The sequence below is a fragment of the Nicotiana tomentosiformis genome, chromosome 12, assembly GCF_000390325.3.
Source record: "Nicotiana tomentosiformis chromosome 12, ASM39032v3, whole genome shotgun sequence".
NCBI classification, from domain to species: Eukaryota; Viridiplantae; Streptophyta; class Magnoliopsida; order Solanales; family Solanaceae; genus Nicotiana; species Nicotiana tomentosiformis.
Window position 1 is genome coordinate 87,134,686 of NC_090823.1, and position 17,180 is coordinate 87,151,865.

The 17,180-nt window shown below is 34.6% G+C and overlaps 2 protein-coding genes across 5 annotated transcripts; one reads left to right on the forward strand and one right to left on the reverse strand.

The window, feature by feature from the left end:
* The first annotated feature begins 290 nt into the window (after window positions 1-290).
* LOC104088890 (membrane-anchored ubiquitin-fold protein 6-like) lies at window positions 291-5,690 on the forward strand. Of its 4 annotated transcripts, none has more exons than XM_009593644.4 (4): window positions 291-446; window positions 677-918; window positions 4,069-4,239; window positions 5,106-5,690. In XM_009593644.4, the coding sequence occupies exons 2-4, from the start codon at window positions 789-791 to the stop codon at window positions 5,159-5,161; spliced, it is 357 nt and encodes a 118-aa protein (XP_009591939.1). In that variant the 5' UTR covers window positions 291-446; window positions 677-788; the 3' UTR covers window positions 5,162-5,690. The 4 variants fall into 4 exon arrangements, with proteins under 4 accessions (XP_009591939.1, XP_070047912.1, XP_009591940.1 ...); XM_070191811.1 differs by having other exon boundaries at window positions 306-329; XM_009593645.4 differs by having other exon boundaries at window positions 326-450.
* A 6,874-nt stretch (window positions 5,691-12,564) lies between these two features.
* LOC104088889 (low affinity sulfate transporter 3-like) lies at window positions 12,565-16,551 on the reverse strand. The gene is made up of 12 exons (XM_009593642.4): window positions 16,158-16,551; window positions 15,887-15,935; window positions 15,587-15,794; window positions 15,324-15,501; window positions 15,173-15,238; window positions 14,857-15,087; window positions 14,629-14,755; window positions 14,224-14,510; window positions 13,369-13,565; window positions 13,196-13,278; window positions 13,028-13,104; window positions 12,565-12,851 (listed from the first exon to the last, which is right to left on the reverse strand). Exons 1-12 carry the CDS (start codon window positions 16,482-16,484, stop codon window positions 12,693-12,695), a joined length of 1,989 nt encoding a protein of 662 aa, XP_009591937.1. The 5' UTR covers window positions 16,485-16,551; the 3' UTR covers window positions 12,565-12,692.
* Between the last annotated feature and the right edge of the window lie 629 nt (window positions 16,552-17,180).

Below are 17,180 nucleotides of genomic sequence, written 5' to 3' on the forward strand. Positions count from 1 at the left end.
GAAACGGAGGGAGTATTTTTTTTTTTTTTTTGAAGAATTTACACCTGAATTCACATCAAAATTAGTTTTTGTTTTCCTTGGTACTTCGAGCATCTCCATGTAAATTGAGGAGAGAGGGAGTATAAGATTTCCTTTTTGTGTTCTTATGATCCTATTCAACTTTATATTTGAGGTCTGGGGTTGAATTGCTAAATCTTAAACCTAAGGGACGTGATTGTAATATTCCCGTTTCCGTGTACTTGTCTTGTAGTGAATTTACTGCGTGTCCAAGCGACCCAAAGTAAGAAGTGTCGTTTTCCAGATCATTAGATTTTGCCAGTTAGATTCAGGTTATAATAATCGTACTTGGAACAACCCTTCCATTTTAGATTCTTTATCTCTTTCTTTCTTTCTATATCAAGCAAATTTAAAGCACAAACAAAGAAACAAGAATTCTTTCAGCTCATGTGGGTATTCATTATTTCATCATTTTTGGTCTCTATAGTTTTGAAAATTTCAAGACTCTCACAATCTAATAAATCGTGATGTGGGTTGTCTGAATAAAAAGATTTTTTTTTTAAAAATTTGGATCTAATTGTAAAGGGTTGAGGTGAATTGTGTCTTTTGTTCATTTCTTGTTTTAGGTGTATTTGATCTGGTTTGCTGTTGACATTTTTTTTCTCTGTTTTTGATTCAGTGAGGAAACTTTGACCCTTGATTCTTGATTGAAGTGGGAATTATTCATTTGTATGTGTGGTGGTTGATGAGAGTTTGTACAGTTGATTTGATAATTTGTACGAGACTATTCAATGGCTGTTGAGGAGTTGGTTGAGATCAAATTCAGGCTAGCTGATGGCAGTGATATTGGACCAAATAAGTATGCATCTAGCACCACAGTTGGATCTCTCAAAGAAAAGTTAATTGCACAGTGGCCCAAAGGTTGTTAATTTCTTGACTTTACACTTGATTATGTGAAATTAGATTAGTTATAATCCTGTGTTTTTTATGGAGTTGCTTCTTTTGTTGCATTATTTGATTGTTCGTTGTGTATTTTGATGTTTGATTGCGTTTAGTGCAATACTATTTTAAGATTATATAGGCAGTCACTTCTAGTTGCATTAACTGGAGTTTCTACTTCAAGAAAATGCCCATGTTCATTTGTTCAATCATAATAACAAAACGGTTTGTAAAGAAAGAATGCATAGTATTGAGTAATGGTCATAGTTCCGCATTCGAGCACTTTCTATAATCTGTGTTTTCACCCTTTTGGTACCACAACTAGCCTGTCGTAGTTAGGCTTAGGAGGCTGAAAGTTTTTTCTGGACCAACGAAGCACCATTACTGAAGTAATTATCCGTCAGGCGTCAGCTTGTTACAGTTGGGCTACTCCAGTTGGATTGCATTAGAAATTTCTTTTATCGTGCATGGAATTGCCCGGGAAACCCCCGATTTGGGTCTTTCTATGATGCCTGGGTCTGCTCACTAACCGCACGAACCTAGATGAAGATTAGCTCTCTTGGAGAGAAAGAAGAATGGATGGATATAGCGTAGTTTAGAAGATTTTTAGTTAGTTATTGAAGATTTTGATCTCTGCCTCAGTGGTGAGTATATATAGCGTAGTTTCTTGTGGCTATCATAGTCTATTGCTGCCATTCCCTAAAGGATGCATGTAAGAAGAAAAGATCCACGGCAGAATTAGCGGTCAGTTTTCTAGAAGTTTGTCAAAGTTGCTGATGGAGGATAGCTTTTATATCAATGAGATCTCAAGCTTTATTGCAAAGGAAGTTTGATGCGAATATTTGTGTGGGAAAGAAATAGGACGCGAGCATTTCTGATAGTAAACCACTAGAAATAGGTAAATAGAGGAGATTAATGAAGACAAAAGAGGGAATGGGAGTTTTAGTGATTTACCAGGGGACTCCTTGGGTTTTACAACTGCATCCCCATTTGAATAACTGAAATTGAAAATCTTCAATTAGCATGAAATAAAAATTTCCAATACCTTCCTTATCTATATATTTCACAAGCTCTTTCCAAGTCTAGTTAGCTTAAGATTAGCAAATCGAATCCTTCTCTCATTGGACATGTCAAGACGGATTAAATATTTATCCTTGGTCGTTCCTCAATCAGAAAGTATTTCTGATTAATTAATTTTTCCAGCTGTTGAGTATCTTCTCCAGCTCTATTCCTCCCTTTTTGTTCACCGTTAAACTTAACTGCTGTGATTTTTGCAACTAAATAGCTCAAACCGTAGTACTTATTCTGAGTTGGATAGTTGGTTTCTCCAGGTGTTGATTATCTTTTCCAGCCTCTGTTTCTCCTTTTCAGTTCACTGTTAAATTAGCTAACTGCTTTGAGTGTTGCAACTAAAATAGCACCAACACGGGTACTTAAATTTTATTTCTCTGTGACACGTCTTATCTGAGTTGGATTAGTTGATTTCTTCAGCTCTTAGTATCTTTTCCCAGCCTCTATTTCTTCTTTTTTCCATTTATTGTTGAATTAGTAGACTGCTGTGAGTTTTGCAACTCAATTCACTAATATGTAAATCCTAAACTTGTTAAGTAACTGCAAAAGAAAGTTATCCCTTTGATAATCTGTCTGCTCATCACAAAAAGCTTTCCCACATGTGGTGACATGGTGCGTACCTGCTGTAATACCAGATTTGGCTTCGGATCTTATAAGCATGAGCACCAAAGACTACAATACTGTGAAGTTTTAACTTAGAGAAGTAGATTGTTTAGGTTTGAAATGAAATAGCAAATGAGAGGGTGTTACTGGGATTGATATGCCGATATGAAGAGAGTAGTGCTGCTTAAGAAGCTGCGTACATTGTGAGAGAGTGATAAAACAGAGAGGAAACAACAACAACAATAACTATGCTGCAATTCCAAGAATGCACTATCCATTTCGCTCCATTTTGACCCAGTTCACTCCATTATTGAACTACCATAACCATTTTCCTTTGTTCGAGTTTGGGACAATGTTAACAAGCTCAGACAGCTGTGTTTGGAGCAACCAATATATAAAATACTACTGAATATGAAAGAGGCACTAAAAAATTCAAAAGGTAGAGCAACTTAAATACTCTAATCATTTCTGGCTTCAAAATGGATGCTTCATTGTATGATCAAGTCAACTTTTGACGATATCATTTTTCTGCGTGCTTTCACACAGGCTCTAGAACAGGGGCCAGCAAGGAATTGCCGTAGGCCTGAAACAACATAAGCTGCCCACCAATCAAAAGAGCATGCAACACTTAAAAACCTAAATGCGAACACAATTGCGAAGCAAAATGAGCTTAACCAACTCCAAAGTGCAGCCCGGTGCACGAAATATCCCGCGTTTATGTGGGGTCCGGGGAAGGGCCGCACCCCAAGGGTTGTCATATAGGCAGTCTACCCTGATGCAAGCATCACTGGAGATTCTACGGCTCGATCCCGTGGCCTATAGGTCATAAGGAGACAATTTTACCGTTGTTCCAAGGTTCCCCTCCACGCTTAACCAACTTCAAGGACTAATATTACACAAGGGCGGATCTATGTATATGATTCGGGGTGGTACGCCACCCGCAAGCTTCAGCGAAAACTCTATGTATATATGTAAATACGGATAAGAAATAGTATATATATTTAAAGTGCCACCCACAGAACAAAAGTCGTCAAGGTGCTAGTGGCAAAGGTCCATCTTTTCCTTCTGCTTGGCACCCGGAACCCCCAAATCCTGGATCCGTCTCTGAATTATTACATATGACGAAAATATTAGTTCTAGAACTATGAATTTGTATTTGCATTTAGCAAATCTTCTTGTATATAATCTGCATCAGCTATCAGCCACTAATCTAAAATGGATTAGATTAAGCAAAATCCGCATGTTATTTGTTTTGATGCTCTAAAGCCAAAGAGAATCTATAATTCCCACTACTTACAGGAATGAAAAGGTTAATTTGAGACTCAAATTTTCAGTGCTCTCTCATATGTTTTATATACCAAGATGCCTGAATTTGCAACCCTACGTTAGCTGCTCATAATTTAGATACTCTTTTAACCAGCAATAACCCAGCTAACAGAAGATCTTACTGTGGCGCAGATAAAGATAGTGGTCCAAGGACAACAAATGACGTGAAGCTTATTAATGCTGGAAGGATTCTTGAAAATAGTAGAACTCTCGGTGAATCCAGACTTCCCGTCGCTGAAGTTCCAGGAGGTGTCATCACTATGCATGTTGTTGTACGCCCCCCTATTCATGACAAAAACAATGGTGAATCCAGACTTCCCGGTTCACATGCTTTCTTCTTCTTTTCTTTTTTATTTTTCGATCTTGTGTTGATAAGTCAAAAAAAACCTCTATTAATAGTTCATCAAGCAGAAGTAGCATGTCACTGGCTCTCATTCGTGATTAAATCAGTTAGTGTAACTTCTTAGGTTTCCTCCTATTATTTTATATTCTCTTGTAAAAATCTATAGCTGTCTTGTAATAAAATATGAAATAGGAGAGGCAAGGAAAAACCTATTAGACAAATAGCTCTGAAATGTCTCTTTTTCTGTTATTTTTGTTTTGATGATATCGAGTCAGTGTCCAATTTTGATCAATCTGTTTTATTGTTCTTTCCAATGTTTTGCACTGCAGATGATACTAATTTGTTAGTAAGTAGTGAAATTATTTTAGCTTGTCTAATTGCTAGATGACAACTCCAATTCTATTCTTTTGGCACTTTCTCCAAACTCGCGCACCCATCCTCTACCTTGCTCCTAGGTACAGGGGATTCTTCTCCTTCCTTTTCCGATTATTCAGAGAAGTCAGAAAAGTGTCTTATTTGAGGTCTGTTAACACTATACATGATTGGATAGGACATACATTGGAACAGCTTAGTGTTTAGTGCTTTCCACTTACCATCGTCAATTAGGGGCAGTTCCATATTCACACATCTGTGAAGCTTTCCTTTTGAAAAACTTCAGTGTGTCATAGCCAGTCTTGCCTGGTCATATTTTTTGACAGGAACAGAGAGGAAAAAGATAAGCTATACTTATTTTTTATATGATTTAAGGATTTGAGATTCTTTTCATTTTGTTTCTTATTAAAATTTAAAGCCTACTGAATGATTTTTCTTTATACATTTGTCGCAGATAAGCTGAAGGAGGATTCCCCTACAAAAGGAGGGTGTGCATGTACAATCTTGTAATTCATCTTACCCAGTAATGGAATTGTTCCACTTTGGTTATATTTTATGGCTCTATATATTTTTCAGTAGGAGAGTCTTTTGGATGCATTAACAAGTATCCTAAAAGTAAAAGTAAGTGAAAAAGAAAAAGATATAAAAGATTTAGAATGGAGGGATACCATGTAGTTTGTTGATACACCTGAAGAGGGCTGAAAGGAGTTGATGCACTACTTTTAGGAAAACCTTTGTGCAAAGAACGTAATTGTTCGTTTTTAAAGATATCTTAAGCAGTGGTAGTGGTGGTGGACAGGTGGAGTACCAAAGAAGAGGGACTCGGAAAAAAAGAAAAGAAGAAACATAAGCAATAGAAAATCTATAGTTTTGTAATTTGTTTGGTTTCATTTAGTTTGGGATTTTATGGTGTTATCATAAAGTTCAGCATCAGAACGGTTCACAGACCAAATGTACTCGGAAATCTAGCTGCACTTTGCCTTGGTGATGCTCCAATGCACTTGGCTTGGCATCAATATAAATTGTTTCAGTTATCTCCTATGTTGGAAATGATTTTCCTTCTCATACTAGTATTGTTTTACTTTTCACTTGAGTATCAGAAACAATCTCTTTACCTTCACAAGGTAAGTGTAAGGTCTGCATACGCTTTGTGGGATTACACTTGTTGTACTCAAGTATGAGGAATCAAGCTTGCCCTTATTCTTACAATAATTGACACGTGTTTATTCTCTTCAGCAAGATTTAGACCCACTTGATATCACGACTTAGACTCAGCAAGAGGGAGGGTACCTGTGCCTGGAATTGACATATACCTAGGCGGAGGTGACCAACAGTGGGGATTAATAAGAATGAGACAAGAAAGATTATTTCATTTCCCAAATTCCAAATTTAAAGAATCATCTGTACAATCAAACAATTCTAGGACGAAATCATTATATATATTTGTGCTAATCAAGTCGAAGTAAATTAAAGCAATTCTTGGGCTAGGTATTATCCCAACTAAGCAATTCCCTAGTAGCATAACTGAGTTTCAAGAATAACATCTCCCAGCTGAAGAAGAAGTCTTGTTATCTCCGTCAACAGCCTCATTCTTCTTGGTCGTTTCAATCTTCATTTTCTACTTATGAAGTTTCTGCATCACATGAATTTCAGCAATACAGGGTCCAACTTGTGCCATGGCTTTGTTGTTTCAAGACAGTGAACTAATATTGTCAAATCACTCTTCTGGCTTAGTAACATTATTTATTCTTTCTGGTATTTATAGTACCAGAACTGCTTGGGAAGCAAGGGAACTATGGAATTGTCATCATTAAGATTATGCTTTGGGAGCTTCCTGGCAATTGCTTGAAAAATGGGAAAATAATAATGACTTTATGTACTTGGCGATCAAGTATTTTGTTTAAAATTTGACCATGTCTACAGTTAATGTTACAGGAATTTCTGTTTTAAGATGGAAATGTGATCGTTAAAATACAGAAAGTCACACATAAGACTAATTGTTAGTCATTACATCGGGTCGAGGTATTGAATTTGGGGCGAACGATACAAATAGAATATTTTTGTGCTGCTATTGATTTTTTTATCTCGGTAATACAAGATTTGAAAAACATAGTTTAGTGTCAATTTTAAAGCATGACGATCGTCATAATTTCTAATTAAATTTGGGTGATCACATTAACAAACAAATACTAACGGATCATCAGAATTTTTAACATTTTCGATGAATTTCTGGTGCTTCAAAATTCTAGTAATTGTCAAAATTTTTGGTGCACCAGGCTATTTTCCCAAAAATAATTTTTGGGTTAATAACACAGTTACCCACAAAAATAAAATTATTTACCCTTACCTACCCATTTATTTTTCTACCCATCAAACTAATTATATTTCCTATCCATAGTAGTTTTTTTGGGAAATTTTATCTTTTTTCTTCAATTCTTTTTTATTTCTATGCTTCTTTTCTTTTTTCTTTTTTCTTTTTTCTTTTTTCCTTTTTTTCTCCTTTTCTTTTTCTCATTTTCTTCTTATTTTTTTCTTTTTCCTCTTTTCTTATTCATTTATTTTTGCCCAAATCGTATTATTGCTATTTTTACCATAACTTATTTCGCAGTCAATTTTGACTCCTTTATTTTTTTTTCTTTTTTTCTTGTTCCTTTTCTAATTTCATTTAACTCTTCTTTTTTCTTTTTTTTTTATTTCTTGTTCCTTTTCTAATTTCATTTAACTTCTTTTTTTATATTCTTTTTCTCTTCATAATCTAATTTCATTTACTGTTTTTATTATTTTTTATTATTCGTGTTTTTATACAATAAGAAAAATAACTGATATAGTAAATATATAATATAACTAGTATAATATACCTTTTATCATTTTTCTCATTTTTTAATTCAACTATTAAACTGAAATAATATCAGTTGTCACTTGATCTAATTCACTGAATGTCACACCGACTGCTGCTGAGCATCATAAATTACATAATCAGATTCTAAGAATCAACATGTGATTGCCATGCAAACCTTGATCTCCTTCCCTACAAATATGAGTACACACTCTACCATTAGCAGTAACGCAACCAGTTATGGAGCAAGAAAATCCAATCTACAACCACCAAATCTTCATATATACTAGTTAGAATAGAAATGATAATAAAATATTAAAAAATGCAATAAAAATATAAGTAGCAAAAAAGACTTCTAGTACCATATGATACCAATATGGTATATATGTATACCAACAAAGTGTATGATTGCTCTAGAATATTTCTACAACTAACTGCGACTATACTATTGTACCAAAACATTAAAGGATGCAATAAAAGTATGAGAAAATTACATGCTCGCATTGCAAGCTAAATATTCGCAAAGCAACTTGCTCTATACTAACAGGGTATATAGTTGTATGGGATTGTTCCAACAATTGCCTATAACTATAAAAACTATTACATAATATACATAATCTATGTCCATATGCACAAAAAAATCTCAGCACTGCAAATCATGTTCATATAAATAATTTCAGAATATAATTCACTTAAAAATACAGCTAAAACAACCAAAATAAATGTTCAAACTACCATATGATACCAATATGGCATATAACTATACCAATATGATACACAGTTTTACTGATTAATTTCCGACAACTATATGACTATACTACTATTACATAACACACATGCATAAAGAGAAAAATAAAAAAATAGTGTACCACATATTAATATAATAAAGTATTTCAAGATATTGTACTACATTACTATTATTTAAAAAAATCAAATAGTGTACCAATTAAATGCAGAATACAACCAAAAAAAGATTCAACTAACATATGATACAAATATAATATATAGCTATACTAATAGGGTATATAGTTGTACGGGTTCGTTCCAACAATTGCATATAACTATAAAAACTATTACATAATACACAAAATCTATGTCCATATGTACAAGAAAATCCAACACAGCAAAATATGATCATATAAATTATTTCAGAATAGAAATCACTTAAAATGTAGCTAAAAAAATCAAAACATATTTCAACTACCATATGATACCAATATGACATATAATTATACCAATAGGGTATACAGTTTTACTAATTAATTTCAGGCAGCTATATATGACTATACTACTATTACATAATACACATGCATAAAGAGAAAAATAAAAAATCAGTGTACTACATATTAACATTATAATATATTTCAAGATATTGTACTGTAATACTATTATATAAAACAAACGCATAAAGAAAAAATTAAAATGATTACATAATACATATACATAAAGGACAATTAAAAAAATTCAAGATATTATACTATTCTACTATTACTAAAGAAAAATCAAATAGTGTACCAATTAAATATAGCTAATACAATCACAAAAGGTTCCAACTAACATATGATACCAGTATAGTATATAGATATACCAACATGGTATACAATTGTATGCAAAGAGTTAAGATTGGTGAAAGGTGGAAAGTTAGTGAATGGGGAGGATGTGCCTCTGGCAAACTTTGTGAATGTTGAAGATGAAGAGGTGAATGGGGAACCTTCTTCCTTGGTTCATAAATCCTTTAAGAAATTTGTGCTTATAAAATCCAAGAAAGGATCGCCTGTGAAAGGGGTGGAGATTGATACATAGAAGTGTGTTGAAGAAAATAAATCTGGTGAGAAAAGTAAGTCTGAAAAAAAGGAGAAAGATGTGAAGAAGTCTCAGAAGAGGAAGGCAAGTGACAGAGAGGAACCTGGTTCCTCCAAGAAAGCCAAAGTAGAAGTGTCTGAAATTGAGAGAAGAGAAAACTTGAAGAAGCAAATAGTGCTATGGGGCAGAACGTTTGACGCTAACATTATTGAAATGTCAGGCATGAGACAGCTGTTTGTAATCTGTGAGTTTCAAAAGTGGACTCATCTATTTACCATTCAGAGTCCCAAGGTTTATGAAGAGGAGGTTTGTAGTTTCTAGGCAGATCTATTTATTGTGGAAGACGACAATATCTGCTTGAAGGTTAATAGAGTGGATTTTGTGATGGATGAAGCTGTTTTAGGAAGTATCTTGGGTGTGCCCACTGACTTTAGAAAATCATTCTAAAAGCTCAGGTTGTTGAGAGAGGGGAACAGGTGCATAAGAAGGCCATCCTTCCAGAGTATCAGCTTATGTTTGATATAGTGAACAAGGTCCTGCTTCCACGTGCAGAGAGGCGTTCCATTACTTCGAAAGCAAACTTGTTCCTCATGGAAGTACTGGATGCATATACTACCATCAACCTGCCTGGTATTATGATTGAACATATGAAAAAGGTGGTAGAATTCAAGGGCGGGAACCATGATTTTCCTTAAGGGTTCTTACTCACTAAAGTGTTTGAATTCTTTAAAGTCCCTTTGGGAAGAGCAGCAATGGGAACTCGAAAGCAAACTTTCTCAATGACAACCGTGGAGGAATGCGAGTGTATAGACAAGAAGGGGGGTGTTGGCAGTAATTCTACTATTTTTCAGTTAATTGATGCTCAGACTGTTGCTAACGAGGAAATAAGGAAGCTGAAGGCTAGGAATGCCATTCTTGAGGGACAGCTCAGTCAAGCCAAGGAGGAACCTGGTTCTAGAAGTGCACAGGGTGCAGAGGGTGCCTGCTTTACTGCTGAAAATACAGACCTGAGGAAACAGGTTAAGGACCTGAAATAGCAGTTGATAAACAAGCAGCGGACTGTAAATGCTCGAGTGGATAGTCTTCTTAAAGCCCTTGCCTCTCATCTTTCCCTCCCTCATCCAGTGCCCCTTAAGCAGTTTCCTTGTCAGTGTCTAGTTTAACGATGTTTGTCTTAACCCCAATGTCCCTTTTTGGCTTGTTGTTTTTATGACTGTGGTACTTTAAGTTTGTTTTTTTTGTGTGGTTGTTTTGTAAACAATGGTACTACTGCATCTGTTTTCTTCTCAAATTAATTAATGAGCATCTCAGTCTTTTGTTATGCATGTTATACTCTTGTGCTCTATTTTTTAGCTATGTTGTGTGCACACAAGTATCATGAATTAACTTTGCTGGACTTCTTTTTGCGTTTACTAGCATATATTCTTTTATGATGCCAAAAGGGGGAAGAAAAATGAAGGAGGACAAAAGAAAGGGAAACAAGTTCTCAAGGGGAATAAAACTAAGAAATAGGTTCTCAGGGGGAATAAAACTAATCTGCAGGGTGAGTTGTATAGAGATCTGGTTCTCAGGGGTAACTTCAATTCTAAGGTTGTTATTATCAAAAATGGGGAAATTTATAAGTTATGTATCTTTATATTTTGATGATTTAACAAACTTCATATGAGAACCATATAGGGAACCTGATACACAACCTCAAAGTGCTCAGAACAACAAGTCGTATGTTTGGCACAAGTTACAATATTATCAGACAAAGAAACGACAGAGGACTATCAGTTCCTTCGGTCACAATACAAGTCAACTCCTTACAACTGTTAAAGTCGTTGCACTATTGCTCTACACACGCAACAGTGCAACAGTCACTTTATGGTGTATGCCTTGTACCAGATACTTGCTTACATCATCCCAATGACCTCACTTATATATTACCAACATGTGTCAAGAGAAAACACATACTTGCATACCCTAAATCATTAAATCTCTCTCAAGTGTTTTGCCGTCTTCATTTGACTCCAAGGCTTGAAGAACAAAGTTGCAACAGAACAAAGGACCAAATTCCAGCACTGAGTTTATCTGTGTCCTTAGTATTGTTGTATTTTTGTTAATGTTATTTACTTATAATTCCTACTCAGCTTAGTTAGAAGCATCTTGTAGGATATCTTCTGTAAAACCATAAATCGTGTATTTGTGTTTGGCTAGAGTTACTCAAAATGGTGAGCTTTGTAATAGAGTTATATCAAAGAGGTTTTCAATAGAGTTATTACAAGTAGGTGAGGTATTAAGAGTTTAATTCATAGGTTATAATATGTTGTAATCTAAAGTTTGCTCGGTTAGTGAAGTTGGAATCCTACGAGTGTAGGTCGTGGTTTTTAATCCCATGAGTTGGGAGTTTTCCACGTAAAATACTGTTGTATCATTTACTTACTAATGTGTGTGGGTTCTGTGGGAACTGATAGAGAACTGATAGGTTCTCTATACAGTTTGGTGGACTCATAGTTTACATCACTATACAAACTGGGCTATACTGGGTAAACTTTAAAAATATGGGCCCAATTTTGTTAGAATATTATCCCAAGTGATAAAGGGAGTAATTTAGTCAAAAACATACGCCACTGAATACTTGATGTTGATGCTTGAAAAGTTATACCAAAATAATTGAGTGTTATAAACGTTACTTGCAATTAGAGATAGAGAGAGATAGAGAATTAGAGAGATATGAGAGTTTTTGAATGAAAATTGAAAGAATGAAATGTGATATTTATAGTTTTAAAATAGGGCCAAAGTGTATTTGAATAAACTTAGGGGTTAAAAACATAAATTAGGGGGTAGGGGGGTGCTTGGGGGCTATGGAGGCAAAAATAGCTTCGATATTGGTTTGATACCTTAAGGGTACTTACGGTACCGGTACTAAGGGTACTATTTCGGGCTCCCTACCATTACTGTTACCTTTCACCCAAACCCCTCACCCCTAACCCCAACCAGAGCGGTACAGTTCGGTACAAGTACGAGTACAGACCTGTACGGGTACGGGTATTACCCTGCCCTTAGACAACCCTAGTTCAGATAGCGGTGTTGAATCTTATAATAAGCGGTGCATTTTGTTTGTTTTGATTTTATTTTATTTTAGTTTTTTTTTAAAAAAAATCTAGGGATTTTGCATGGTTGAATTTTATATTATTGAAAAGCTTATCGAGAAAGGCTCTTAAAGAGGAGAATAATTTTTGCCCATTCCATGGTTAATTCTTCCTAGTGTTCTTCAGTTAGTTGCATGATATTATCTTTCAAGATCGTGTTTTATCAACTTTACAAATATCTCGAAATACATAAGGCTCCATTTTGTGCTTTTAATGCTTTGTATTATACAAATTGTATATAACAAGAAACATGAAGGACATAAAATTTTCAACAATTGGTAGAGTTAGGATCAGCTATTTTGAGACTCAGGCAGGCATCTATAGCATCCCCAATCGTAAGGAAAATCCATCCTTTTCCTAGTTTGTCGAAACATTTTGCTGTCTTCATTTTGTTAATGACTCTTAACCTTGGGTTAGCTATAGCTAACTGCATAAACAGAATGGAAAAAAAGAAACATCATGAGTCATGAAGATTAGTATAAACGGGTAATTGCGCATAATAACTACGATTAGTGACCTTAAACAATAAGACGCCACAACACGTTAAATAACAGTGATAGTGTTATATTCTACCATATTTACATAAAAAGTTGAGGGTCTTACTTGTATGCTTCTTGAAACCAGTTCTCTGTGCAACTCCTCTAACACTGCTATTCCTGATGTATCTACGCTCATTACATCTGCAAACCAATGAGTTCAAGATATTGTTAGTAATTACAACAAACTAAGGTAAAAAATAAAAAAACTTACTGGACATATGATGAAACTTACTGGACATATCTAGAACTAAAAAATGAACATTTTCCTTTGTGTTCTCCTCACTACCATTTGCTTCTGTCACCAATTTCAGCATCCTGGAAATAAAAGAAGGTGAACAAGTAATTAGGCTTGAACTTTATTTCTTTCCTATTTCCTTAATTTCCACCTCCAATAGTTATCTATACCTTTCTCTTATGGAAGTAGCATTTGCAAAACAAAGTGAACCAGAGTTGATTCGAATGATCAAGATGCCTGAAGTTCCAGTAGCTCCTGGATATTGAGTAATATCGCAAAAGGTGTCTGTCGTCCCAGGAAGTCTTCCTTGTACTTCTGTACTTGCTCGAATGGTATCGACTATTATTCTAGCAAATGAGATACTAACCTGCAATAGACCAAATAGACATTACTAACAAATACTACTTTCAATGAAGTATTTGTGCTTTGATTTTCTAAGGATACTATTTTTACTCCTTCAGTTTCTAGTTTACTTCACTAGTTGTTTCATAAAATATATCTTAATAGGAATTCAGATTCTTACATAAATGAAAACTGGAAAATATTAGTCTCTCCTAAATCAAGAAACCTTATTTAGTCAAAACTTCAAATGATATTTGGGTAAAGATAGATTTTTTCTTCTGACCTACACAGAATGAGATAAGTAGTGCATGAATCTGACTACCTCATGCATAAAGCATATGCAATGTTGTAATCTTGCAGGTAATGTTTATTTACAAGTTGCAAAGAAAACGACAGATGACCAGAGAGTTGACATGAGTCTTCTATTTTTTTCAATTAAAGGACAAACTTGGAACCCACAAATGACTCACAGGCAATCCATTTGTTTTCAGTTTTTTGGCATTTCATGTGGTTTTATGTAATTATGCGAGTCACAAGATGTTTGTTTGAGGGGACAAGTACATAATATTTCTTTAATGCAAGTTGTATTCTTATATACTTATGATTGAATGTGTTCTTGTTTATAGTTTGACATGCTAAAAACCTTGTAATACAGTAAACTGAAGAGACAATATTTGAATTACCGCGACTAGAAGACCAATTTCGACAGATACAAACAGGACTCCAAAGAAGGCACCAATGCAAACAAGGAAGTCCATCTTGTCAACTTTCCAGATATGATAAGCTTCATTTATGTCAATCAATCCAGGTAGCGCGGATAAGATAACAGATGCAAGGATAGCTAGTGGAGTGTAATATAAAAGCTTGGTTAACAATTCCAGGGATATGAAAACTGTGATAGCCATAACTATGTTTGACACCACTGTTTCACATCCTGCACTGAAATTCACTGCTGTCCTTGAAAATGAACCTGTAACAATTATTAGCATAACTTATTACTATATTAGAATTTATGTAACTCATATATCATATGTATATTCAAGATTTTGAACATAATATATTAAAAAGATAAAGAATTGAGAGTTCACCAGTTGCTGTATAACAAGAAGATAAAGACCCCACAATGTTCATGAAACCCATGGCTACCATTTCTTTGTTCCCATCAAGATGATAGCCTTTCATTGAAGCGAAAGATCGGCCGACAGCAATGGCTTCCTGAGGAAAATCAAGATTCAAGAGCATTCCACTTCAAGAATCCTCCCAATTTAGTGACATTTAGTAAATCAAAAGGAGATAACAAAGAGTATGATACTAACAGTTAGCGCCACGAGAGCGCAAATTAGTCCAATTTTCGCCACTTCTCCCAGGTGTGGACCATTGAACTGCAATTGATGAACTGAACTTGGGTTCAAACCCCCTTTAAAGTGTTTTACAATTTTGACTCCATGTCGATCAGCCTTTGTTAAATAAACCATTAAGGTAGATAATAACACTGATAACAAAGGAGCAATAGCTGGTAGCCAGAATAGTTTCTTATTCCTTTTACCCTGCAGTATTTCAGGTGGCCAATAGATTAATGAATGAAACAGGAAAAATCACCAAAATGACAAATGAGTACACCTTATTACTTACTATAAATCTGGTTGCTAGAATGAAGATGAGGAATGAACAGCCAAGTACAAAATTAAGAGGAGACAACTGAAACAAGTCCAATAAGTAAGCACATAATACGATGAGAAAACAAAAACCTGTGAAAAATTTCCCATTAGAAAAAAATGCTTACTGTCTCGTTATGAAATGATGTGAAAACAGCTTTAAGTACAGACACCACATCAGTTTTTGTAGTAAAATGACTAATTCCTATGAAACCCTTTAATTGTTGAAGACCAATTACAATAGCTGCACCTCCCATAAATCCCACTATTGCAGCATGTGAAAGAAAATCCACAAGAAAACCCAATCTGCACATTACATCAAGATTAACAAACATAATCCAAAAGGACAATCTTAAAGGGACAGAGCCACTTGTAAAAGAAAACTACTAACCTTAATAGGCCAAATGCAGCTTGGAATGTACCCGCAAAGAAAGTGACAGTAAAAACAAGGCTTGTATAAGCAATAGGATCAACTGCAGGATCTACAATTTCGGTTATCATTGCAGAAAGAAGCAGTGATACAACAGCAACAGGACCAATAGCGAGCTCTCGCGAACTTCCCATAACAGCATATATCAATGGTGGAACAACACTAGTGTCTAAAATAATGGACACGAAAAGATATAAGCTAAACAAACGGAAACCAATTTAAAAACAATGAACAAAAGCTAAAATTTGAATTGGAACTTACATAAGCCATATTGAGGTTCAAGATTTGCAAGATTAGCATATCCTATACTCTGCAATAAGTTTTCTTTTTTAAATTCAACATTTCAAAAATTCTAAGGAACATATATTCGTGTTAAATTGTGCGACCATCTCATCTAAAGTTTAAGTTGTTAGAAAGATAGTCGCACAATTCAACATGGTATCAGAGCAGGTAAGTCTCGTACGTGAGTGGACATACTTAAAATATAATTAAGTAGTTAAAAGTGTGTTCAACAATTTATTTACTAGTATACCTGAGGAATGCAGAGACTGGCAAGAGTTAAGCCAGCCAATAAATCATGCTTGAACATTTTAACTTTATAATTCCTTCCCCAACTAAGGATTGGAAATAAGCCTTGCAAGAATGAAGAGACAGCTCCACCTCCATATTGCTTTGAATTTGAAGAAAAATTGTTGTTTTTCTGTGGCAAAACAGTTTCAGTAACTGAGTTTATGATTTCATTGCAAAAACTTGGTGGGGCTGGGGAATTTAGCAGCCACTGAGTTCTCTGATTTCTTCCATCATCAGCATCAAGCTGCTGCAGCTCAATGCTGAAGCTCTCATTGGGCAATGAACACATTTTCTTTTCTTTCTCTTTCAAGTTTTTTTCTTTTTGGTTAAATCATGAACTAAATGTTTTCGTATATCAAAAGTATGAACCATGTGCTCAATATTTATACATGTTCCAAACAAAGAGCCACGTGAGCCTTTGTCTAGCCACTACTGAGGAAGGCATTTACGTTATCACATTAGTGCAAATAATTGCAATTAGTTTAACATTAATACTAGTAACTATTATCAGAATTGGAAGTCGTAGTATAAATGAAATGGTCTGTGATTAAATAATAGAAATTATGTGACAATTTATTATTAGTGCAAATAACGGCTATTATTTCATTGTCGAGGCGGTATATATATATATATATATATATATATATATATATATATATATATATATATATATATATATATAATATAAACTAGTATTAACTTTTTGTAAGGGATGTAACTTCCGTGCCATATAATGATCGTAGACCTCCGAAAAAGGACGTGTATATAATTGACCTTTATAGAAATCTCGAGAAAAATAAAAGATATAGTTGATTTAATTAAATAATAGTACTATAGTGCGAGAAAAAGTAATAATACTATTTACTCAAAAGCTTCTATATGTCCAATAAAAGCAAGCTCTACGGCCAATCGAACACCAATAATAGAAGAGTCAAAAATTTAGTGGGTTCATGATAAGTTCATTATACTACAGAAAAGAAATAAT